Here is a 26,576-nt window from a genome sequence, read left to right as displayed (position 1 = left end):
ATGTCATTTTCTTCGATTAAAAATATAAATTGTATTAGAAAAAATAAAATAATAAAAAATCTAAGAAATATAAAAAATAAATAGAAATCTAAGAATTGTGTGTCAGAAAAAAATAAATGTCACCGGATCTCAGCGCATTCACGTGAGGCATCGCGCTTATTACACAACAAATGTCAGAAATATTTATCGTATTCTAAAAGATTAGAAATAATAAAGATGAAGAAAATGTATGTCTATATATCGTACAATTTCGCTATATTTATATGTATATTCTCGAACGTCATATCTTCCTTATGAGCGAGATTGTACGATTGCATATATATATCGTACAATCTCGCTCATAAGGAAGACGTGACGTTCGAGGCGAGTGTTCGATGCTCGAATCAATGCAAACACTCGCGGGCTGGTTTCATTTGAAGCCGTCCATTCGATACGCATGCGATGTTCGATACCGAGTATTATCGAAGTATCCGCGACGGCAATCGCACGTCGTTGCTTTGGATTTACGGGTGTCAGTCGCGGCGCTAAGACAGCGAGATTATAGTGGGGGATGGCATCGAGGTCGCGGAACGCCACCGCGGGACGAAAATAAAATTCGTCTCGCCGTTGCACGAAGAGAGAATCCGTTGATCGCGCGCAGCCAAGATTTTGAGCCCCGATCCGCGATGCTTCGCTACAAAGATACGCGCGATAGATATAATATTCGATGCTCTTATTTAACACTTTGATCACAAGCCTTCCCTAAATGTTATATTCCGTCATCGTGGAGTTCGCAAATATATTTTAGTACATGTCTCTCTACAGAGTTTCATACATGATGTATAAAGAAGACGCTCGAAGCTGATATATTAATCGAATGTCATAAATTCCGAAGAATTTTTTTGATCAAATAAAATGTGACAAGATTATCTGCATTATATATCGCGATCTATGATTCCGTTGAATTATTTTATATCTGCATTTTCTAATATGTTAATAAAATTTAATTTATGTCAGTTTAATTTGATTAACTTGTCTAGATACAAACTGTAGTTCTCTTTCAAATTTTTCTTTGACAAGCTTCTTCCTAAATCAAGATATCGAACGTGGTTTGCTTTGACAAATTTGACAGCCTTTCTTCATAACGCCGAATTTTTCATCGTGATTAGAAATAAATATGTGTAACTAATGAGGATAAACTTTTGCTTCAAGAAATTTGATAATATGACAAGTGTTGCTAACATATATAAGATAGATCGCGAATAAATAATTGATCAAACTTGACAAACGTTATTTTCACGAAAATAATAAAGCAAACGACTAGAGTCGCGATGAAGAGAGAGCCTGTGACAGATCTCGTATGTCAAGTTTACGCTCGAAAATTCACAAATATATCGATTCACACAGAAGCACGAGCTCAATAATTTCTGTTTTGTAAAAAGCATCGACAAATTTGGCCAGTTTTATCGATGCGAAAGTTGCGCGAAACAAAAACGTGACAATTCGTCATCAAGATTTATATAAATTCGTCCTGTGACAAATACCGCGAAACCTCGAGAGATTCGCGGGGCGAGCGAACGCAAAAACCCTGATTGATGGATTATAATATACACGCGCGTGCGTTAAGCGAGTGGATAAAATTTCGATCGCGACTACTCCGTGTAGAGAGAAGCGAATAAAAATCCTTTCTCTGTCTGTCTCTCGGCCGACAAGATGGAAATAAAAATTCCTGCAAAAAATCGACTCTTTTCCTGCAAAAAATCGGCTCCTAGACTTCTTCTTCAATACGCGACGCGCAGCGCTCGCTCAAGGCTATGTCGCAATGGCGCGGTAGCGTCATCGATATCACCATCCAGCTTAGCGGTGGAAGATACCAAGCCAGCAGCAACAGCAACGGCGGCGGCAGTCGGCAGTAAATGCGACGTGGACGATGTATACGTCGACAAGGACTGGCTCCGCCGCTGTTACTGTTATTTTTAACTCGACGCCGACGCGCCGAGTCCGTAGTCTAAAACCGCGTCTATGCCCTCCCGCGCCCCCCTTCGCCCTCGCGAGTCCTCATCATCGCGGTCCTCCTTCTCTACTTCTTCTTTCTCTTCTTCCTTCTCCTCCTCCTTCTCCTCACTTCTTCTTCTTCGTCTTCTTCTTAGCCGAGACGATATGGAAGGGTTCGCCAGGCGCGCATATTTCGGAGCCTATTTTCAAAGTGACTTTCTATTTCCAAAGTCACAGGACGCCGTCGGATACCGCTCTCGACGCTCAGGGCTTACTCGAAGACGCCGAACTTACAATTAGAGAGCGGGAACTTGTATCATCACAACAGCGGACTTGATAAAGCTCGCTTTTCCAAAAATGCCCGCTCCATATTTGCGCCCTTTCGAGACATATAATATCTCTACCCCTCTCGAGAATAAAATATTTCATCGCTGTATATAACGCAGCGCTTCGATATCGTTGTCAAAAATAATTTGACTACAAATTCGAGAACGTATCTTTTTCATAGTCAAATGTTATAATATTGTAAACTCTTTATTAATCTGCAATATTATAGTATCGATCGCGATGCACGTTAGATTTTTAATTTTAGAATATAGGATATGTTTTGTGTACCTATATTAAACCCGGTCTTAATTTGCCTTGTGGGATTCTATCGAGTAATTAATCTATCGAGTAATCGTGATCGGCTTGACAATGGTGTTTATGGTCAGGGTTATCACTCGCAATGTGAAGCCACACGAGATTATTCGCGTGGTATAGATGGAAATTGTGAAGGAAGTCCTTCTAAATTGTGTTTTGTATCATAGAGAGAAGTAATATATAAAAAATGTTTCGCAATTAATTTGGAAAATTCGAATTAACCTGCCTAACGTACTTTTTTTTTCATTAGCTTTCCATTTGCGCGCACATTCGGGACTGTCAGCGTCACGCGTGGCACAAAAGCTAGTAGATATAGTTTTTTATTAGAATGTCCCGAATCTCCCCTATACATCTCTTATATTATTGCGTACTTTTTTCCATTTTATTCGCAAAAGATATTTATAGATATAAATCTCAAAAAATAAAAACTATCGTAAGTTTATTAAATGAGAAGTATATTATAAAATTAGCTCACCTTTAGGCCCAAAACATCTTCCCTTTCATTGGTTTTATGCTGAAAACAGAAATAAAAAAGAATTATAACTCTATACTTATTTTAATATTTTTAGATTATAGTATTTTTATATTGTTATTGTAAAAGGATTTATATATATATATATATATATATATATATATATATTGTTGGATATTCGTGACCATGTTGAAGCGGTGTTTTCGCGATATAAAAATTAACCTATACGTTTGCTGTAAAAGTAAGCAAAACATATATAATCTAGCTCTAAATGATAGCAAGGCTCTAAGAGATACCGAGATAACGATTCATCCTTGTTAGCGTGGAAAATGCGTCGTATATGCAACAGATGCATTTATCGCTTTCTCCGCGAATGCGGTCGTGTTATTTCTATTATTTTACGAGTGCGGGCAACATTTTCGAGAAATTCTCTCTCTCTCTCTCTCTCTCTCTCTCTTAGTTCTGGTGAATAAATGTTCGCTAAAATATAGAAACGATCCGAGAGATTCGTCGCGCCCGGCGCGAAGTCGATGGCGATCGATGATGCTCATCATCGAATGTCTGTAATACCGATAGCCGGACCACGACCAGGACACGAGGAGACAAAGTATATAAGCGAGAGACCATGGACCGTGTGCCGTGTCGCGGGAAAATCCGTTTGAAGAGCCAGTTTTCCCGCCAGTCGAGTCAGCAACGTCGCGCGGCGAGAGGCGTCGAGAGAAAGAACGAGTCGGTACTGCTAGGCGCGAGGCGTCGGGGTGGAGGACAACGAGGGAGGGAAAGGCACAAGCTTCAAGGAGAGACGGAGACAGGCGAAGAAAAAGAAAAAGGAAGAGAGAAGGGGAGGGAGAAGGAGAGGAAGAGAGAGAGAGGAAAAGAGAGAGAAAGAGAGAGAACCTCGAAACGTGACAACGCCGCGCTAATGCGTTGTAGACTCGGTTCCGTGCTGATACCCACGCTCCGAGGCCTCGCCTCGCCTGGTTTCGTCTCGTCTCACCTCGCCTCTCAGCTCAGCTCGCTCTTCAGCTCGTCTCGCCTCACCTCGCCACGGCGGGAAGTCGCCGCGTTGCCTCGGCGTAGAACGAAATACTTCTACCGGTGGACTTTCTACTCGCAGGAACACAGAGAGGCGTCCGTGCGACCAGGTTTCACGATACAGGGTGGATTCGCGCGCGTCTTAATCCGTCAGCAATACGCTCTGTGGGGTTACACACACGTACACACATTGTACTCTGGTACAATATTAAATTCTAATTTACGAGATACGACTCTCGAAAACGAGATATTGTTAATGCCGAATAATGCTTGCGCGAGCAAATTATTCCGCTTTATAGGAGACAAGGATTTTAAATTATTTTAAAGAGTCGAACAAAATATTTCTGTCACTCTCTTGTAGAAATTATTTATTACAACTTTAGCACGCTCAAGAGTCAAGCATCAATCCCAATTACAATCGTAAAGCTATTGGACGAGACAGATATAAAATATTAAAGCGTATAACAAGACCCTTCGTACATTATATAATATATACATATGTATTTATATATATATATATATATATATATATATATATATATGTACATATATATATGTAACATGTAGCAATGGTATATTATGTATACGTGATGGCGCATCGTGCGTTTTGGCTTGCGACCAAATATACGCTCGATCGATCGCACCTACCGATCCGTAGCGAGCTCGCGAGAGAGCTAACGCGGACGGCACGGATAGACGGGGCGGCTTTCGAAAACGCTGCGTTCGATCGCCGCGCGTTGTTTTATACGTGGGGCTAGTGCCGTGGCCGGCAAGAGAGAAGAGAATCGAGTACGGTCCGCGTACGCGCGCGCGCCGATCGAATTTTGCAGTTTGCCAGGACGCGCATGTCCGGCGCGGCACGACGCGGCGCGGAAGCGGCGTCTATACGTAGAAAATATTCGCGGTTGAAATTCGAAAGGTAGCTCTAGCTCGAACGCCGTTTCTTCGACCGACAACGTCGGTCGGAGCAACTTTCTAGTTTAGCTGACGTGCGTACGGCGAGAAGAGACTGTATATGTGTATGTGTGTGCACGCACTACGTGCAAATGTGTGCGTGGATACATATGTACGCCTCTCTCTCTCTCTCTCTCTCTCTCTCTCTCTCTCTCTCTCTCTCTCTCTCTCTCTCTCTCTCTCTCTCTCTCTCTCTCTCTCTCTCTCTCTCTCTCTCTCTTTCTTTCTTTTTCTCTTCTTCCTCTTCGCACTCCTGTCTCTTTCTCATTCTCCCTCAGTCTCCTTCTCTCTCTTTTTCTCCTTCTTTCAGTCTGCCCTTCTCCGACGGTCATATGGAGGAAAACTGGTTTCAAGAGAATAGAGCAACTGCGCCTTATACCAGCAACAGCCACGAGGAACGAAAGCTCCGACACCCTCGCGCGCATGAGAGTTTAACATCGCATCTACATATATATGTTGCATATGATGCCGTTTGACAGGGCAGGAGTACAATTACTTTGGCGCATTTTTAAAGATAATTATGTTAAAATCATAAAATTCTGGAAAATATATATGCAAAAATATGATGACATTTTATCATGAATATTTTAGAAATAATAATAATAACTTTTTCGTCTCTCTCTCTCTCTATGGATTTTTCGATTATATTATATTTATCTATCCCTGACAAAATTTTCAACAAAAGTAACATTAATATTATAGATCTCATAAAATTAACATTATTATTAAAATTATATCAATACATAAAATTCTGAGAAAATGAGAATGAAAATAAAAATCCATCAAATATGTCATCCGAGACTCAAAATCACTCGAACATTGCAGCATTTTTAATTTTAGCTCCTGTCGTAATCAAAGGGCGACTGTATGTCTCTAATATTTCCGTGAATATATCCGGATCGCTTGGGAGGATTTATCGGGAGATGACTTTCTCGTGGACCGAGACTTCAGGCTCCTCATTTACTCGGGCGTAGTTCGAGATATCGTGTGCGAGAGAAATGTCGATAATATTCTCCGGCGTGCGCAGCGCGCGTTATGTAAAATGCGAGTTTTGTAACGCGACGAAGGAACAAAGTTTTCACAATTACGACATCAAAATGAATTTAACGCGAACACGGTGGATGAACGACGAAGACCCTGTTTCTCTCTGTCTCTCTCTCTCTCTCTCTCTCTCTCTCTCTCTCTCTCTCTCTCTCTCTCTCTCTGTCTCTGTCTCTCTCTCTCTCTCTCTCTCTCTCTCTCTCTCTCTCTCTCTCTCTCTCTCTCTCTCTCTCTCTCTCTCTCTCTCTCTCTCTCGGCTTTCATCGTTCGTTACTATAGGACGAATAAATTTGTCGGAATTATTTTTCAGAGTCGAGTATATCCATTTCGAGATGATTCGCGAGTCTCGCGAATACAGACAACTCTTGTCGAGAATTGTCGCAGTCGGGTGCGCGGATCGAATTAAAAAAGCACGCGTGAATGATGATCTTGGGATCTTTAACGTAGAACGCTGGTTTATCGATGGAGTCTCGTTACAGGTAGCAGGCATCTAATCTCGTAATTTCGTCTGGTCTTTTTTTCTCCGAGCACTCGTTTCTCTTTACCCTCTCTCTCCCTCTATCTCGCTTTCCGCGCTCATTCCCTCCCTCTACATCTCCTACTTACTCGATGTCTCCTGTATATGTGTGCGTGTACGTGTATGTGTTCATATATAAAATATATTTATATATATATACATATATAAAATATATACGTATATAGCGACGAAGCTCCCTCCGCAATATACGTATCCTCGTCTGACTTCGGGATAGTTTTACCCTCGCGAGTGGGCAACGGGTTGATTGCACTGGCGGCTCCGCATTTGCCGACTATCTTCCTCTAACACGCGGTCTTCTCGTTCTACCGGTTTCACTCGCTCCGTTCATCACCCACTCCCCTCTCGATATCGCATTGCCGCTTCTCTCGCTCCCACCCGCCCTATATCGCCTCGCTCTTCCTCCCTCTCTCTCTCAATTACTCTGTTCTCTCTCTCGCTTTCCCGTTCCCTCTGTCTTTCTCATTCTCTCTCTCCCGCTTCCACCAACAACTCGTGGCGGCCAACTCGCTCTCCTCATCCCTCTCTCTACTCTCTTTCTTCCTCTCGCGCTTCGTCCTTTTTCTCTGTCGGTCGTCCTTTCGGTCCCTCTATTTCTGTCACCGTCTCCCTCCCCGCACCCGCCCTCGTCGCTCCTCCGCATTTCTCGTTCCCTCGTTCTCTCGCGCTCGCCTGACGAGCGAGCGAAGGGATGGAGAACGAATAGGGGTTTCCGTGGTAACGCCCCATGCACGAGTAATGCCTTCCCTCCTTGTCCGACTACGCGCTCGATGTCCTTCTCCCGTTGCCGCGCTTCCCCGTTCACCGCTCCACGCCGTCGTTCGCCAGCAGCGAACATTGTGCGCACACCGCGTTCTACCCCCTTTCCGCACCCGTTCTCCAGCTCGCCCACGCTCCCCACCAGAACGCGCTTCTGCGTACAGGCTGCTTCATATGCTATCGTCGAAAGCTTTTGCAGAGTCGGATGAGCGAGCGAGCAAACGAAATATTCTCCATCTCTCTTTTTCTGTCTCTCTCGGTCTCTCTTTCTGTACGACTATACGAAATTACGCGATCACGACGAAAAGCGTCGGTTCGAAAACTCGCGGCTCATCTGACTCGAATGTAAATCATCTTCCTTCGTGAAAACGACCGAACGTGATGAAAGACTTATCTGTGTCCGCTCCGTCCATCTGTATCGTATGCTCGAGATTTACATTAATAAAAAATTTGCGGTCACATGTTGGAAATTTGAAATTTTTGCAAGGATTAATTATTTGTGTTACCAAGCATACAGTCGTTTCGATTATTTGAGAGGAAAGCGGGAATGTTTTTCTGAATCGGACCGTAGAACGCTCCGCGCCCAGTTTTCATCCGACGTATAGATTTTCTTCGTCTGGTTGGAGCCGAGGAGGAGTACAGTTAGGAGAAGTTTAGTCTTATGGTTTTTTGAAAAATGCACTTTTTTGAAATTGCCGTAGCGAGGAGATAGGTCGACGAGAGACTATACGGAGGCGTGGAGAGATAGGAGAAGGGGGTTGGAAGTTGGGGATGGAAGTGGGAAGGAGGAGGGTGGGGAGGTGCGCAATGGTAAATGCGCAGGTGTATGGGAAAAGTCGCTTACGCCCGTAGTAGAACCGGGGCAAAACGAATCCCGTTGAAGAGCAGCTATGGAAAATTTGCAAATTCGTGCTGGCGCGATGATGAACGTCTAGCTAGTGAAAATAATTTCGCGCTGCTCAAAAATACGAAAAAAGAAAAAGGCACGCTTATTACGCGAAAAGTAACTAGCTCCGAAATGCTCCGTGCTTCAGCTATAGTGGGTTTAAGGGTATATTAAACCTGACCTTTTATATCGGCATTATATCAGAGTTGCATAATTTTTTTTTTTTTTTTTTTTTTTTTTTTTGGGAGGAATTCTAATAAACGTTACTAACATGTTTCTTCTAAACGTGTAAGCGCGAAGGTAGATTGTGCCCCACTTTGCGTTGAAGGTTATTTTAAGGGAATGTTAGAAATAAATTCTGTATCATCACCGTTAGCAATATTACGTTAAAAGTTCTCATAATTCTACTATGATATAGCATCCAGAATTTAATCAACGCCATTAAGAAAGAATTTATTGAACGCCATTTCGTTCAATATACAAGCACAAAGATGAACGTTACTTTAACTCGTTAACATTTTAATGTTCTGCATTGCATAACATCATTGAGACAACGTGCATTTTAAAAATATTATAGAATGCCCTATAATTTCATCGTCAATATTATGTCAGAAATACATATATATGAGAGTCGAGAAAAATACGTTTTTTTAGATCAATATTACTTAATATTAATATTCGTTGAAATTTCAGCATAAAAGCATAAAATAACAATCATATCAGCATAAAAAAAAGTTTTGTATTAATCCACTGGTGTTTATATGAACGGTTTATCTTATATATCTGTCAGACGATCAAGCGATTGAGTGTTGAAAATCATCGAGAGTATCACCGAGAGTATCACTATCAATAATTACTATAATTAGAAACTATTAGATAAACGTACAGCTTGATTAGCATCTTTTTGATTTTCATCCCTCTCGGGATTTTTATATAGGCGGGGAAGATCGGTGATCGGTCCTCATGTAGGAAACGCGGTTATCTAACGGATAATTATTATTACTGGTTCGAGATTCGTGTTGGCAATTAGAGACGGCCACCTCTAGTCTACCGCGGAGACCAACAACAGTAAGCGCTATTAAGCAAATAACCGCGGGATTGTTACTCGTTAGTTGGCAGTTTCAGCCGACCGGAGGCGTTCTCTCTCTCTCTCGACTGTTCTCTTTCTCTCTTCACGTAACCCTCTTCGTCCCTATTCTCTCGTTGACTTCTTGCGTCCCCCCGACACTTACCCCCTGTCCAATTCACCTTTCTTTCTCCCTGTATAACTCACGTGCACACACATCCTTCCTCGCCTCCTCCTTATCTCTATTACTTTTCATTTCACCCTAGTGCGCAAACGAGAGAGAGTTGATAACGCGTTCTCCGTTGACGCGTTGAGAGAAAAAAAAAACGAGTTTCGAGTAACTAGTTATATGACACGCTCGTGAATGTGGATTGCGAGAGCTTATTCTCGTGGTTACGTTTCCATGTTGTTCTTCGGCTCGGTGCACACTCGAGAGTTTTGTCCCCCGGGAGAGCGACAGTTACGAGTTAGTATAGACACATGAATACGAATAATTATTGATGGGTATTCGGTCAAGAGAACTTTATTCTCCGAGAGAACTTTTAATAGTGAATGCTGTCGGTGAAGGCGCACTTGACACATCGGAGTCGGTGGATGTCCCTTTCCGAGTTATACTTTCTGAGATCCAACTTTCAATAACGAGTTTTAGAATCGAAGATGACTATCGATAACTATTAATGAATATATTGAGTTTTATTCTTCGACAAAATATTGCGAGTGATAAAAGCTATTGTGATAAGAATACAGAATTAAGAATGACTTTTAATAATTATACAAGAAACATTTTTATTTTATTTTCGAGAGTATCTCTACTCGGAACAAAATTTTCGAGTGTACACCCTAATTAAGGAAGCCCCAATTCCGGGAAATTACTTTCTTCTCGCTATAGTTCCCTCGAATTAGCTCGGCATTCGTATTTATCGCCAAGAACATCGTCGAACCAAATTATCGTGGTTCGTATTAAACGATGGGCCAAGTCTGAACCAATGAACAGGCGGAGGTTTTGTCAGGCGGTGGCGTACACTTGCTCAAATATATGATTATCGCGCTTGATGAAGAAGGCACTGCGCTTTCGTTTTAGGGAAGAGTTGAAACGTTGAGAGAATTTCTTTTTTTCCTTTCTCGAAACTAACATTTCAATTTCTCACCGTGTTAACTCGAGATCGAGTTAATGTGCAATCGCGAAAAAAATATCGAATTATTAAAAATAACACGATCATAATATATCAACGAAATATTTGTATAACTCGAGTGAAATATATATTCGTAATACTTTCAAATATAATTATATAACAATTGCGATTTTAAGCCTTAACTATCGCGATGGATTTATATCCACTCCCAGCAGGCAGTTTGTAAAATATCGGAAAAGTGATTTGCAATTCTATTTTTTATTGTAAGTTCACCGAGCAATCAAGAAAAATTGGTACCGTATATTAATTACTGTCTAAAATTAAGAATGGAAATTATTATACCGAAGAGACGAACATTTAAATTGAAATTTACTTTAATTAAAATGTAATGTGAAATATAAAAATATTATTACGAGCCCCGTTCACTCGTAGTATCTTACGTTAGCCAGACCACCATGATTAAGGATTAATTCTGAAAGGTTAACGCGGATGGAGTACATTCCATTAATATTTCAAGTAAAGTTTATATCGACTACACTAATGATCGTCCTTACACAGCAATGTATTCGTTTTTACGTTATCTATCCTTTCTGAAACGTTCGGTTTTTTTTTTAGAATCTAAGAATGGAAAGCATCGCCGAATGATTACCGCCTGTCCACGGTTCCCATCCGAATTTACGTGCGTTCGATGACCGAAGGAAAATGCCGCTAAACGAAAAATTGACGTAACGCGTGCGCGGCGAGGCTGCTACCAAACGAAACGAAACGAAACGAAGCGGCCGATCGTCTCTCCGAGAGGCGCGCGCGTTACATGTCGCCGCTCGGAAAGAGCCCCGAAATTCGACGGGGCGTCGGTAATGGCATAAACTGTATACCTCGTGTTCAGCGACTTCTCTCGCGCGCGCGATATATCCAGCTCATTCTGAGATACAGTTGTGTACGCGAGAGAACGGCGGGTATATACGAGCACCGCGCGCGTATATACACCATGTCCATGTACGTAGAGATGTACATAACGATACGTACCTATATATATACGCGCCATAGTTTAACGCGGTGTATATAAGGGTTAGGGGCGTGGTGGTGGTAGTGGTAGTAGTGCCGCTGTGGTGGCGGTGCCTTGATGGCGCGGGGATGGACGGGGAAGGGAGGATGAGATGAAGCGAGGCGGCCGGGGGGTGGTGGCGGAAAAGAAGAGGGAAAGGGGGAAGGAAGAGCGAGGGGGTGGCGCGGTAGGTAGGTAGGTGACACGGGGGAATGACGAGGCTGAGGGTGGGTAGGGTGGATCGGGGGATGGGGTGGCCGTTCGATAGCGGGCGCACGTGGCCGCGCTTCCCGGAGCCGCCGTCGTGGCGCCAACGTCCTATTAACCCTCCACCCGATTCGCGCGCGCGCGCGCGTGCAACACACATTTACATAGGGGATACACGCGCACCACCCGCGCTCGTGAAGCGGCGCCCACCGATACGCCCTACCATCGTCACCGCAGGACCACCATCGGTCGAGAATTTCCAGCGTCGATTCGCGCAGGCGCCTAACTTACTTAAAGGACACTGACTCCTCCGCGCCGTAGCGCCCTGATGGGATCCTCTCTCTTTCTTTCCCTTTTTTTGCCTCTCTTTCCGTCCCTCTCTTTCCCGCGCTTCTCTATCTCTCGCGCGCTCCACCTCGATACTTTTCGGAGGAGGTCGTTGAAAATAACGGCTCGCGCGCGCGCGCGCGTGATGGAAAGAGAAAAAAAAGAGGGAGAGAGAGAAAGGCGATATATTAAAACTTGGCTGGTCTGCGCGTAATCAATTTTCGTTAGCGCGAATATCTAAAATCCATGGGTACTCATGTACTCGGGCAATAGACAAGTGTGATCGAGATTCTTTATTGCAGGATATACTTTCGAGATTCGATAGAACTTCATTACGTACGAATAAATATTATATAAAATAATATAGCCGTGGTACACAGAAATAATCGCCTCATCTCTTTACGCACAATAGTATCATAATAATAATAAAAGTGTTGAATATACACGGTCAGATTCTCCTCTGTCATATTTGTATTCTCGTATTTAAGATTTCTGAAGGTCTCTCTACGTAATTTGTCTCTATAATTTGAGTATTTTTGTGAACTAATGTACACATTCTATACTACAATAATCTCAATGATGATCTCCACCGATGGCCGTACCAAGTTCGGCGATACCATCTTCTTGAGCAACGGACGGTGCTAGATAAATGGTCGCGATCGGATTATCCGCGATCGCGAGGTAGCGAGCACGCAATTGAATCGTCATTGCGACCCAAGAATAAAAAAGGGGTGAGTGAAACGACGCTGAATAATAATACGTCGACGAATAGTCGATTAATCTAAACTGGCCTCTGTCGTACTATATCAATTAATATCTTTTGATAAAAATTTGTATAAAAGAAAATTTGATTCTACATGTGAAGAGAGAAAGAGAGAGATGAGAGAAGAGGAAGAGGATTTGTGACAATTTTTTAATTATCTTCCTTGCTATTTAATAATTTTTTTATCGCATTAAAATATCTCAAAATATTAATATCTTTCGAGAAGTATATAAATGATATGTAATACACATCGTTTTTGGAAAGAGTGTCACCCTCTCCCTTCGATTAGGTTCACCAATTTAAATACCCTAAACCGGGATATGCCTTAATCCGCCAAAACATGCCGTTTACATTCGTTGTAGACGATGTTACACGTTGTCGTTGAGAATCGTGTTTACCGGATGACGCATCTCTAAAATAAGCCGGGACTACGTAACAGAAAAGAAGCGCGAGAGATCTACACCGAGCTTCAGCACGGCTACGCATATACACGCGCGCAACAAAATCTATCCTGCGGGTAATGTAACATATCCTGGCGCAAATCGATATAATTCAGGTAAGAAAAGTTGTGAGATTTGTTGCACAATACTTGTAATCGACAACAGTTTCTCGGGAGAAGAAAGAATTGACTGAAACATCCAAGATCTTGATCAAGAACGACGAATAGAATGCTTTAATTTTTTTTCGTGGATTTCTCAAGAGAAAACTTATTATTATCATTTTACTTATTCCAAACAATCGTGTACCAGGAAAAATATATTCGAATAAATTGTGAATCATAAAATATTAATAATCGCGTAATTAATCAGTGATGATCCGTGACACCGTCATTTCCTCACGAGCGCATCCTCTTTCAAAAGACAAAGTCGCGAATTCCCCGATTCTGAATCACGCGAAGCCGAGGATTTCTCGCGACCGTGTAAAATTACGCTCGAGCGGGGAAAACGGCTTGCGATCTCGGTTGCGATCGACGACGAGCGGCAGCACAGCGACGACCTAGCCTTGCGATATACCAAGCTCTCTCCCGCAGGATCAATGCGGACTATCAACCCTCGGCGCTATCGAGCGAGCGAGCGAGCGCGCCGCGACGGTGACGGCGTAGCGCGTCGATCGCCGAGTTGAACCTCGTTCACGACGGAGCCCCGGTGAGCGTCACGAGAAATCGCGCCCGGTCGTTCGCGTCGCGATGTTAGACACAATGTTGCCAAACGTTAACGTCGACTACTGCTGCAGGCGGTCGATGAATGCGAGATGTAGAGAAAACCTGGTGACGTTAGAAAGAAAACAAAACGTCGAAGAAGAGGATCGTTGCTTCAGGAGAGAGTAGAGCGGCGAATTTTTTAAATAAATATATTATAGATGTGTCCCCCCGTCGTAACTTTATACTACATATGAGCAAAATTATTTTCGAGATCCAAACATAATGTTTTATATCATGAATATTCGCTCGACGAAGAAACGAACGTGATTGCGTAACCCATCATCTTCTATATGTATATCTCTCGATTCTCTCTCGCGTCGAGATATTACTTTTGGTACCATCGTCTTACCGAGCGTTACATACAAATTATTATTTTCGCATCGATATATTTTTACCTTGCCGAGCAAATATCAAAGACTTGATGCACCTCTGCATCTGTGCAGAACGATCGATATATGTAATGTACGTAGCATTAAAAACGAAAATATTAAAGCGAATAACAATGCCTCTAATGAGAGAGAATATCATCCGACAGCGAGAGCCACGCGTATTACGGATTAGGCAGTAAAAAAAGCACGGGAAAGAAGGAAGCTACGAGTCGGCGCGATTAAGTTGACGAAGAAATATGTACACGCGTGTGCGCGAAAAAGGGGGGAAGGAAGGCCGTCGTGCGAAGAAGCGCGCACGCCGCAAAAACACGTTGCTTGCATGCGCGGTGGTCTCGAAGAGAGGAGAGACGATGAGAGAGACGAGGCTTTCGCGCGAGCGAGGACGTAGCCGCGCGTGACGTTGGCGCGTCGCGAGGAACACGAAGAAGGTATATCGCGGCCTGCTGCCACCTGCACGAGAGCGCGCGATTCATCGCACGTGGTTGGCCTTTTGTGCAATAAAACGCACCCGAGTTTGCCGCGTGCGTTTGCGAGGGACTTCGACTTCGCATCTCCGGACGGAGATCATCTCCGCGTAGAATGCAATATAATGTATGAGAGAAAAAGAGACGCTCTCTCCGCGTTTGACAGTCGCCTATTGACGTATCGATACCTTGCGCATAGCGATGCAAAATTGAATTAGTAGTCGGTTATCAATATTCAGAGAAAGCGATATCGAACGGAAGATGTTAGTGTGCCGGAAACGCTAGATATTAAGCGGCTAAAATAATTAACTTTCTCGTGGATTTTAAATTTTAGAACTAGTCGCAAAGATATAAAGAACAATAACGCAAAAAAATTGTAAGATCTTAATATTATCCAGTATATATATTCAGAAATTATTTCGTTTCTCGAGATATGACAGATACAGTTTATGCTGTTGGAGTAAATGTCTAATTCGAAATTTTACTCGTCGAAAGCCTTGATAACATTATTTCTGAGAGAATCGTTTCGGAATTGGAAAAAAAGAATTCATAAGGATTGCGATTGAAAAGAAACGACGTTCCTAAACGACGTCGCCCGCAGCTGAAAGAGCGGAACGTACAATTCGCCGGCGACAAGTTGTCATCGTCGTCGTCGTCTCTCTCTCTCTCTCTCTCTCTCTCTCCCTCTCGCGAAAACCGTCGCGAGAAGGTACTTATTACTGAATGAGTGCCGATATCTGCGCTTCGTTCGTAGAGTAACCGCTTTTTACCGTCGTCGTCGCGCGCACGTTGCCGACTCCCGTTTGCATACGATAAGCGGTCGTCGTTTCCCCCACTCGACACGCTCTCCCGCGCGTTTAGACGCGCTTGCTATCTCCAAAGGGAGTCTGCCTGCTTGTATGCATGCACTTGGCAAAAGAGCGGTGCCACCTGTGTGTAGGCGCGTGAATTTATAGCTCGTGGGAATGTCGCGAAGGGAGAAAGGGAGGAGGAGCGGACCGCGAGAAAAAGACGGAGATAGGCAGCCGAGGGGGGCAGGGATAGGCGCGGGGTAGACGAGGGGCGCGAGGGATGACCCGAACCACGTGGCGATCTATTTGTCACGCGAGAGCGGTCACTATCGCGTTAAGTTTGGTTAGGCAATCGATGGATCTTGGCTGCGTGACCCGAGCCGGCGCCTTTCGCGAGACCAAAATAATAACCGGGCTGCAAAAGATGATATTTCGTGGATTGACAAATATCTCGAAAACTGTACGACATGGATTTCGCGTTGAAGACTGCACGATAAACTGCGAGACTGCGAGCTTCTCATATGTTTATCGCGTTATGAAAAAGTCATATATTTTGAATTAATATATTGTTGGACTTCAACAACTCGTTCTCTAACAAAATTGTATTACATAAACTGTAGTTACATGAAATCAGAATCTCGAAATAAATTTCTCTAAATCACAATTCATTAAATTCATTAAAAAATAATCGATGATAAAGTTAATTTTTATCGATAAATAAATCTATTATCGAATCACGATTAAAATTGCCATGAGAAGATCGATTACATCATATAAAAATACAATGTTTCGATCACATTTTTCAATTCTTTCCGACTGTATTCAAGTACTCGAGCAATGCCTAACGCAGAGTCACGCAGCACACGCGGTACCATGTTGCTCGTAGACAGCTCTCTCGGTGGCCTTGAAGTAAATATCATCGCATACGTGCAAGACGATACTTGAGGCTCAAGGTAAAGGGGATAGAAGGGGACGTAGGCCCCCGAGATCGCCTCTATCGCGTCATACCCTCGGGTTCTTCTTTTTCTATTTGTCTAGCAGCCCTTTCCTCCGTCGCAGTCCCTTCCTGTTTCGTTCTATTTCTATTTTCTGTCTTTTTGCCACCCCCGTTCTCTCCCGCCTCCGCCTCCCTATCTTTTTTCTTCAATCTCCCTCTCCTCGCTCTTTTTCCCCGCTCTGGCCTCTTTCCCAGTGTACACACACATACACATTTTACACATATATATATAATATATATTATACGCTATATACACGTATATATATCCCTATCCTGCCGCATCCTCTTCTCGCTCCCACCACGCCAGCTCGTTTGATTCCGGTTCGATGGAATGCTATACGATCTTAGGAAGCGAAGGGAGGACAGACACGAGAGGACAGAGAAGGGAGAATAGGGGAGGATGGCAAGAGAGGAACAGAGAGAGAGAGAAAGAGAGAGAAAGAGAGAGAGAGAGAGAGAGAGAGAGAGAGAGAGAGAGAACGAGGCGGAAGGAGATTGGAGGGAGGAAAGGTAGACAGAGTCGACGGAGGAAAGGCAAGAGGGGAAGACGGAGGGAGCGAGACGAGCAAGATAAAGTGGGGGAAAGGAGAACAAGAGTGGGAGTTCGTTGGAGGAGAGGATAAGGGGTTGCGTACATGTACCTTCGGTACTCTAGGCGCACACACAGTTGATATACATGCAACGTTTTGATCGTTAAAAGGGGATTTCCATTACCGGGTCAGTGCCGGTTGGAGAAACGATGACGAGCAGGAGAAGCGCTCTATCCTGTCGCCATCGCGTCTCCGCTCGCGGAATCGCGAGTCGACGATTAACCGAGAATGTCAAAAACGCCCGAAATTGCAGCGAGCGCATCCCCAAGATTTAACTCTGCGAGAAAGAGAGATGACGAGAAATTATTCGATATTTAAGATGGTAATAAAATAATAAAAGACCATTCAACTATAGTTACACGCGAACAAATGACACCCGTGTGACCTATTGTGTTAGATTTTTTACATCATATTTCACTTTAAATCGCTGTCATCACGATGGTAAAAAAAAAAAAAAAACTTGCGGCATAAAAGAATATTTCGTCACGGTAAAACGACAGATTATTTCAGGTATAACGCTTAAACATATTAGGCGTTCGCGTGACTAGCTCTATGTCACTTTGTTTTGACTAGTTCTAAATCACCTTGCTTTGACTAGCCCTAAACTGTTGACATAAACCTGAAAGTACATAAACCTGTCTTAAGGGTATTTCTGTTTGAATAGATAATTATAGACGTTCATTGTGCAAATGATTTGCAGGGTTTGCGTATAGCTTACGGCTTAGATATATATATATATATATATATATATATATATATATCTAACAATCAACGCACAAATCGATATTGATGCTGAGTATCCGCATGATTGCATCTGTTTAGCAACAAATGTTTTTGTCAGATGATAAGTTTAGATCATTTCCAAATACGTGTTATTCCTCACATCACACGGTTTTTCGTCTTTATAAAAGCATCTATAATAAAAATGCAATAATGATATAAAACGAGACATTAACATTTTGTAAATACTTTCGTAAAAATTTGAACACAGTATAAATACGTATAAATTCTGTAACGAATCCAATAACATTGCTAGTCAATATATACTACTGTTGATTTCGCTTACATCGTGTGAGATACAATCTTGTTAAATTTTCTTTAATTATCTATTTTTATGAGCTAAGGCTGCGGTCGAGAATGCGCTACGAGTGCTCCGAAACATCATTCTATCTTTATTCTTCTGGAATGTAGAACAAAGATAGAATGATGTTTCAAAGCATTCGTAGTGTATTCTCGACCGCAGCCATAGACTATAGACTGCTTTTTATTATGATGCATTATGCATTCGTTTAGCACCATATAGTTATATGTACTTCCGTAAAAGCGGCAAAAGTATTTATAATAAGATTGCACGATATTCATAGTCAGTTTAAAATACTAATATGACAATTTAAATATTCATCCTTTGCGTTGAAAAAAGTCAGTAAAGAGCAACATCGTAATCAATCGCGCCGGAAATACCCGAAACGCCGAAAGTACAAGACTAAACTTTCAATGCAATATCCAAGTTCGCGAGAAGTTTCTTTCGCGCACTAAAATTAGATGAAGTGCATACGTGAGACGCCGCTCAATATTGTTTCGTTTGTCTCGAGACCGTTAATTATGAATCTGATCGTCGAGAAGAAAAGCAAGGATTTTCTTTAATTTGTCAAATATATAAGAGGCGGGGAAATTACATAGATCGAACGCGACCGAATCCGCGGACTCCGAACATCGCGCGAGGGAATGTCGGAACGAGGATCATCGATGTATGTACTTCGCCCGCCGATGTGTCACGGCACGGCACGGTGCTCCGACTAGTGTTCGCAAGTGTCCGTGACACTCGTCGTCGAAAGCCGGCGGCGGCTCGCGCGCGGGAGAAGAGAACACACGCATACCCGTGAGATATAGGCGCCACGCGGCGACGGCTCCTTCAAACGGCGCTATCCACGTGGTTCCTAAACGCCCCTCCCTTCTACGTGTTTACGATCCCTTCTACGTTCGCCCGCTCGCCCGCCCGCTGCTCGCCGCATACCCAGCCCCTCTTTTTACCGATAGGGAAGGTAAACAGCCGTCGAGTGTCACCTGTTATTGCTCGTACGCAAATAGGCTTCATTCATGGTCAACCGTCGTGCACGCGCATACGCGCGCCGGCTCTAATCCGGAAATGTTGGTGTTACGGACGCTCTCTGTGCAGGTGTTTCTCGGTCTCCTTTTCTTACAAAAGCATCCTAGATAATAATGTCTTGTGCCTTTATCTGCTTTCATTTCCGAGCGTATTATAAAGCGTGCAGAATCTTTTGATGATTATGCAATTAACAAGCGAGAGAGAGAGAGAGAGAGAGAGAGAGAGAGAGAGAGAGAGAGAGAGAGAGAGATATGAAACTTTTTCCTAACATTAAAAATTCTCAAGTTTTCTTAAATATATATTAACAAAATTTGCATATTTAGTTTTATTTGTTCAGTTTTAATTATTATAAATTATATTATTTCGTATAATTTCGTTGCGTTTGAGATCGATACTTGGACGGAGGGTAAAATTACGTCAAGAAAAATTTATATATTATCTAAAATAAAATCTAATCTATTATAATCAAATAGCATCAATTTGTTCAATCTCTACTCATCCAGTTATGACGACAAGTGTTAATACTAATAAAGTTAATACTAATAAAAGTAGCGTGACAAGTAAACCAATACTATAACGAGAATGTAGCATGTGTTCATAATACATGGCAATATCAAAATATTATTGCGCGAAGGCATTAGTTTCTCCCTACGTGCGTTTCGGCTCATGAGTGACAGATGTACGTCCGGCGGACGCGCATCTCTCCCTGCACGAACCTCACCGGCAACCGAGCCGAAACCGACTGAGCCACGGAATGGAGCAGCGGCGGCGACTACACGACGACGACAAAGTGTATCGCTCGTTGCACTGCAAGCGAGGGGCGCCGAGGGGGGAAGAGATTGCGACAGGGAGAGAGAGGAGAAAGAGCGAGTGCGAGCGAGTGAGATGAGGCGAGGCGTACAACGAGGTGAATCTCCAGTGTGGTCGAAAGGGATGGATGAGGCATGAGGGGCAGCAGCAGGGTACAGAGGAGAGGAGAACACGGGATGCGGGACGGGAAGAGGAGGAGAAGTAGTAGTACACATTGCGCGCCGGTTGTGCCGTGGTATGGAAGGGAGGGACATCCACAATGCACCCGACACACACACACACGCACACATGTATATACATACTCGGGGCAAATTCACGAACTTCGGCCGGCTCTCTCGTAGTCTCCACCCTCCTCTCTCCCTCCCGCCGTGGGAACCCTCCGCGTCTCCCTCCGTCCTCCCAACGAAACGCGTTGTCTCTCTCCGTCTTCCTCTCGTCCATTCCCTCCACCTTTCTCCCTTTAAACTCCCTCCCCCTCCCGCTCCCGGATCCTTTTGCTCATGTATGTTTATACCGCACTTTATGGACATGTACGTGTACGTACACAACGCTCTCTCATGACGCGCGTAACGCGAGAGCCTCTCTCACGCATACGCGCGAGTCCTTCCTACGGCGCGCGCCGTAGAAAGTACATAAACCGTCCTCATTCACGTCGATATCGTCAACTGTTGCTTCCTCCGTCGTCGCGCCGGTGGGTAAACCACCGCCGCGTGTGTCCCGCGTGTTAAGGCGGGCTCGTTTGAGAGGCACGCGACTCTCTGAACGACGTAGGAGAGAAGGAAGGAGAAGAGAATACCCGAGAACGACCGCGTTAAACTACCCCGCTGACTCGAAGGGTCCTATCTACGGATAATCTCCGGAACCACACCACCTCTGGTGTAAATCTCGTGTAAATTTCGTGTGAAACCACCAAGTTTCTTGAAATATGACGTTAACATTAAAGAATAGCTTTGAGAAGCCGATCGCCTATTATAGGGATAATAGAGATCGTAAATCACCGGTAACAATAAGATGCGCAATCTCTCTCTCGCTGTGACGGATAAAAGTCAACCGGCCCGGCACCTGCGACTGCAGGACAGCGAGTTTGTGCGTGTCCTGCCACGAGCGGCAGGTGCTATTGTGTCGTCTCCGTCGCTGTCACCGCCGTAGGCCGATTCCTGGTAGCTATTAAGGTAGCGGCGGTAGGCGTGAAATTCGCCCGCACAAAAGGCCCGCGCGCGGTCTCGTTAATGAAGGGGAAAGAGAGAACGGGGCCGCGAAACTCTCCGTTCACATCTCGCTTTCTCCCTCTCGTTTTGTTTTCTTCTCTCTCTCTTTCCCTCTCCTTCTCTCCGTGTTTAACCTTAACCTACCGCAAGAGGAGGACAAGAGTTTCGCGGCGTCGCGACACCAGACGAGGATGCATCGCGTTCTAATCGAGTCGCGAGGTATGTGCCTGTAATTCAAGCTCGCTTTACGAATTTAGGACGCCGCTTATAATCGCCAACCTTAACCTTTGCGTGAGCTAACGTGGTACACACATAATGCACCGACCGCATTCTTGTTAAGCAGAGTATCAAGTCTTTATATGCGTAGATAGAGATAAGAGTAAGATGTGTGATGCAGTTAATCTTATAAGACGCCCCTTTAAGACTTTTAATTTTACGTAGAGTAATTATACATGTTTGCGAAGAATTATACAGATTGGTTCTTTAGCTTGATTGTTGCAAAATAAAAAATGTTAGTTTTATTCTACATGTCTCTCTTTTAAAAAGTTGTAAATATTTTATTACACATGTCATAATATAATCGATGCAATATCGATCACAGTATAACGCTTGACAAAGTAATACAAAATATATATAAAGTATAATGAGAAATTACTCGCGTATGATTCTTGGTACTGTGAAACTACATTGTTTCGCGCGTTTCTACCAGCTCGCGAGGTATCGCTAACGGTTATTTTTACGGAAGATTCCCGCGGATGAAGTCGCGCGAGAAATGCCCGGATGAGATACGAAACACCGGACAAAATCCGCTATTCTTTCACATAACTCGTGAATAGTCGCGTTATGAGTGCTTCATTCGAGCAAATAATTTTTTTTTCTATGATAAAATATGTTTCTGTAACGTAAAGCACACCTCATTGTGCACACGTGTACGTATGTTTTACATTCTTACGCGTTTTCTACATATATAATCTGTCGCCTGATAAATGAATAATAAAGTGCCAGAGCGTTAGAAAAGAATTAATTATGCGTACGAGTGTATGTAGAGGTGCGTCTCGCACGTTTCTACTTTCTAACTTGAGATACCCTTTGTTTCTGTGCGTCTTATCGTTCCACATTAATGTTAGAAAGATTAAAAACAATACATTTCTCATACGAGTCTTTCAAACGGCAGAGACAGACCTCGTTCCTGTAAAACTAGACTTTGTTGTGTCTCTATATCTGAAGTTTAATTTACTGAAACTCACATGTAAGAATAAGAGATTTGTTTTAAAGTCGGTATATTTCATAAAGCAATCGTGTTGTTTTTTTTTGAAGTATGTTTGAAACTAAATTGGAAAGAAAACGTTTGTATTATTGTTTCAAATTCAAGATATCAATGTTTCTGAATTATTCCCAAAATGATTGATACTTCAATTCTGAAATATAGCTTTCTCATGAACAGTTCTTATGAAGTTTACTTGATGAAAGATATTCTTTCCGATCGTCCCGATTTTAACAAGTTAAAAATCCTCGAAGGAAGTAATTTATATTATAAACTAGAATGACAACTCTTTAAAAAGAAATAAATATATCGACAGCTTCAAGATTTTATCGGTGCATTAAAATATATAATTATAGCTCTCTCTTTATCGAAAACAGAGTGTGTGAAAGAATCAACGACAGTTTCACTCAAATTAGGCGAAAGAGGGAAGGATGAATCGAGGGAGAGTTACAACGTGAAGGTTTTACGCTCTTGTCGTCTTTTGATACTCATCGCGCGCGTGCGTCCGCGCATGATTGACGTATCGATTACACCGGGCGAATTTTTCAATCGCCGCGGACCGTTCACGTAACGTAAACAAAACAATGCGCGACGACGCGATGCCGATGCGAGGCGCGTACGATGCACCACGTGCCTCGATGTCTCCGTCGGCGACAGAGAAGGGGATCACGGGAGGTGGGGTCACGGGTTGGAGGTAGACGGCGTAATATTCGTAATTCATGATTCATCGATCTCGCGATACCACCACACACGTCCGGACATTTTTTTACACGACGGTCCACGTGTTTTTTTTTTTCATTTTTCTTTATTGAAATTTTATTGGCGAGTTACGCGTGTTACACGACAAACGCAACCAGAATTTCCTTTAACTTTTCATTACGCAAACGCTCTGATTTCGAAACAAACTCGAATCACGAGAAGAAAGGAAAGAATATTTCTCCAAGGCATGGCTAAGTAGCTTCAGTGCAGAAGTCTTTCTCTGCAAATTCGTCAATTTTTAATTCGACGCTACTTAAATTATTCTCGAGTATCATCGTTCGAAAACCACAACTTGTAGAACGACGATAACCTCTAGCCGGCATTGCGATACACGCGCGAGATGCGCAAGCAAAGAGCAAGGAAAGAGCAAAAGTTAAGAGCGAAGATACGTCGGAAGGTCGCCAACTCAACATTGTTAGTTGATACCGCTCAATCTACGGATACGATATTGAACAAAATGATCGATTGCAGAAGCACATTGAAGTAAAATGTATGGTTAACTATGTTGAAGAAATGAGAGAGAGAACAAAGATTTTTTTCTTTTCACAAAAATGTTCATAAAATCATTCGGATAATCAATAATTCATCATAAATATTTATCACAAATAATTATCACAAGTATTCCTAATAAAAACGTATAAAGTTCGAGATTTGATTGAGATTAAGAGATACGAACGTCTTGAAATTTTCGAAAAAATTCGGGGAGCATAGGAGCTCGTCGTATAATATTCAGAAAGAGATGCGAGAAATATATAAATATAGTGTATCGATATTTTATTTCCCATACAGTCGCGGGAAAGAGAAGGAGAGAGAGCGATAGTAAGATTCGGCTGTAGGCCGCGCGCGGGAACGAGAGCTCGGAGCACTGCTCGGTCCGCTGCTCCCCATGCATTTAAAACGGGGAGGCCGGCCGTAAATCACGCGGTTAGAGCGGGAGCAGCCCGGTTACGCGTAGCGTAACGGCGGAGGTGTCCGTCCGTCCATCGGTACGGCGTCTCGTGGTCGCCGCCGCCGCCGCCACGTGGTTTCTGCGGCAAAACTATGCGGCGGCGGCGGCCGCACGCCGGCCCGGCGAATTTATGAATGGGAGAAGCCTATTGACAGATCGCGCGTCGATAACTCTCTCGTTAATGGCCCGTGATGGTGGGCGCGCGAGGGCCGGCGAGGGGCGAAGGACGCGGAGGTGCTCGGAGGGAGGGTAGGAGGTAGGGGAAACTTGGACTCACTTTGTGCCGACTCGCGCCGCGCCGACGGACCGTTTGCGACATGTAGTAACATCGAGTAACACGTATATATATGTATGTACACGCGCGCGTTCGATCGGCCGAAATAATCCATCGAGGAGTCCGGCGAGCTTATAACGCGTCCCGCGATGTAATATTGAAATATTTCGAGTGTAAATGTGGTGGGGTCGCGCACGTATATGTCAGTTCTCCACCGGGAAATAAATATTATTTGGTTTACACACACAGAGAGAGAGAGAGAGAGAGAGAGAGAGAGAGAGGTTTGTCGTACGCACACGTATCATCGACGCATCGACTTTGAAGTATATAGATTTTATGTAGATAATATAAAGTTAAAAATATTCCTCGGCCTCGCGTCGTTATAGTATAGTATAGAATGTCATTTTTATTGTTTTGAATGAGTATTGGGAATGAATATTGGTTTTGATCAACTAATTAAGTGAGAGAGTAATTCTAGTATTGCAATATGAATACCGACTATTACGAAATTAGCGTATACGTTTTTGGTCAGCGGTTTGCCTCTCGGCATCAAATCAAACGCTGGGTCCAGCATCCGCCATGCCGCTTACGTCGATAATACGGAAATACATCGTGAACAAAAATAGATTTCGCGGAGGAGTTATGTCACATAAGTTGCACATTCTCTGATGAATCGATGCTCGCTGGTCTTCTGATGTTTATATAAGCGCGCGTCTCGATAAAATGTTATTAAAAGAGTTTGATAAATCAACACGTGCGTATTTAGCGCGATACTCCTCATTCCCGCGCAAAAAATCAGGTTTATTTACATCGCAGTTTATTTACATCGATATTTAAAGAAACAGTTCGGGAGCAAATGAAGAGAGGAAATCGTTAAGCACATGCGTGCCAATCACATAACATCGAAGAACGTACAATTTCGAAAGTATTTATACGTGAAACAAAAACTTGTGATCATATTTGTTCTGTGTCCTAAACTAATCCGACACAAAGAGAGCGAAAAATTTATATTAAGGATAATTATAATTTTCTCTCTCGAGTATTTAAGAAAAAATATCTGCTCGGTTTACAAAAATTGTAAAACTCGAACAGAGAAATGCAAATGTAATTCGCAAAAAATGTGAATTAAAATATAAAGTATATATTCGTTAATATTTATAATACTTGTAATAATTGTAAGAGTTATTTTTTATCTTATAATTATCTTACAATTTACGATACGCAAACTACATCAGTATTTTCATACTGCTATTTTTGTAATAAACGTAATGATTTTGTACGATTAAAACGAACTGCAATTTATATTCTTGTCGGTGTGATCGAGCAATTGCGAACTCATCGTCGATTTTGACAGGTTAAAGGGTTAAGTGAGCGCATGCACGAATTTTTCGTCCAAGTTCAACGATGCGCCAGCAAACACGCGCACACCGAGACAACCTTTTGTCGCGTACGACGCGAAACCACGTGGAAAAACTGCTGGTTTTGTCGGTCATCAGGCCACTGATGGTGCACCGGCCGTCGGAAACGCCGAAAAACCTTCCCTCTCCTCCTCTCTATCCTTCTCTTCCACCTCTTCCCCGTCCCTCCCTCAACCCCCCTGTGTACCACCCCCGCCTTCATCCCCTAGACACTGCTGATTTATCACCACCCGAATTTTGGTAGACGCGTTTGCTTCTACGTCCACGCGCCAATTTTACGCCCGTTACGCGGAAAATCGCTCATATGCTAAACAAGTGAATCGTCGATTGCTCTCTTTTACAATGGAAATTGCGAATTGATCTTCTCTCTAATTCATTCCCGGCGCTGAAATCTTCAAAGAATGCGACGCAAATATACTAGTATATATATCGCGCGGAAAACCATATCAAGATATTCCTATACTTGTCTATTATTTCGAATACGTCGAGAGATTTTTGACACGCTGGATTATTGAC

General features: G+C 43.1%; 1 protein-coding gene across 12 annotated transcripts in view; it reads right to left on the bottom strand.

The window, feature by feature from the left end:
- Positions 1 to 26,576, bottom strand: part of Tara (SERTA domain-containing protein 2 taranis) — an 84,182-nt gene that overhangs the window by 20,867 nt on the left and 36,739 nt on the right. For 9 of the 12 annotated variants that reach the window (XM_083040527.1, XM_083040528.1, XM_083040529.1 and 6 more), the window contains one exon: positions 3,092 to 3,130. Coding sequence is in view for 2 of the 12 variants with exons in the window: in XM_083040522.1 (XP_082896648.1) it covers positions 3,092 to 3,130 (39 nt within the window). In the remaining 10 variants the exon portion in view is untranslated. Of the gene's footprint in view, positions 1 to 3,091; positions 3,131 to 20,490; positions 21,062 to 21,186; positions 25,657 to 26,576 lie in introns of those variants that run through there. The other 3 variants (XM_083040521.1, XM_083040533.1, XM_083040531.1) reach the window with 3 other exon arrangements.

Source organism: Prenolepis imparis, unplaced genomic scaffold, assembly GCF_030444845.1.
Source record: "Prenolepis imparis isolate NDT839.2.m4 unplaced genomic scaffold, iyPreImpa1.0 SCAF_6, whole genome shotgun sequence".
Lineage (NCBI taxonomy): Eukaryota > Metazoa > Arthropoda > Insecta > Hymenoptera > Formicidae > Prenolepis > Prenolepis imparis.
This window is presented reverse-complemented; position numbering and strand designations above follow the sequence as displayed.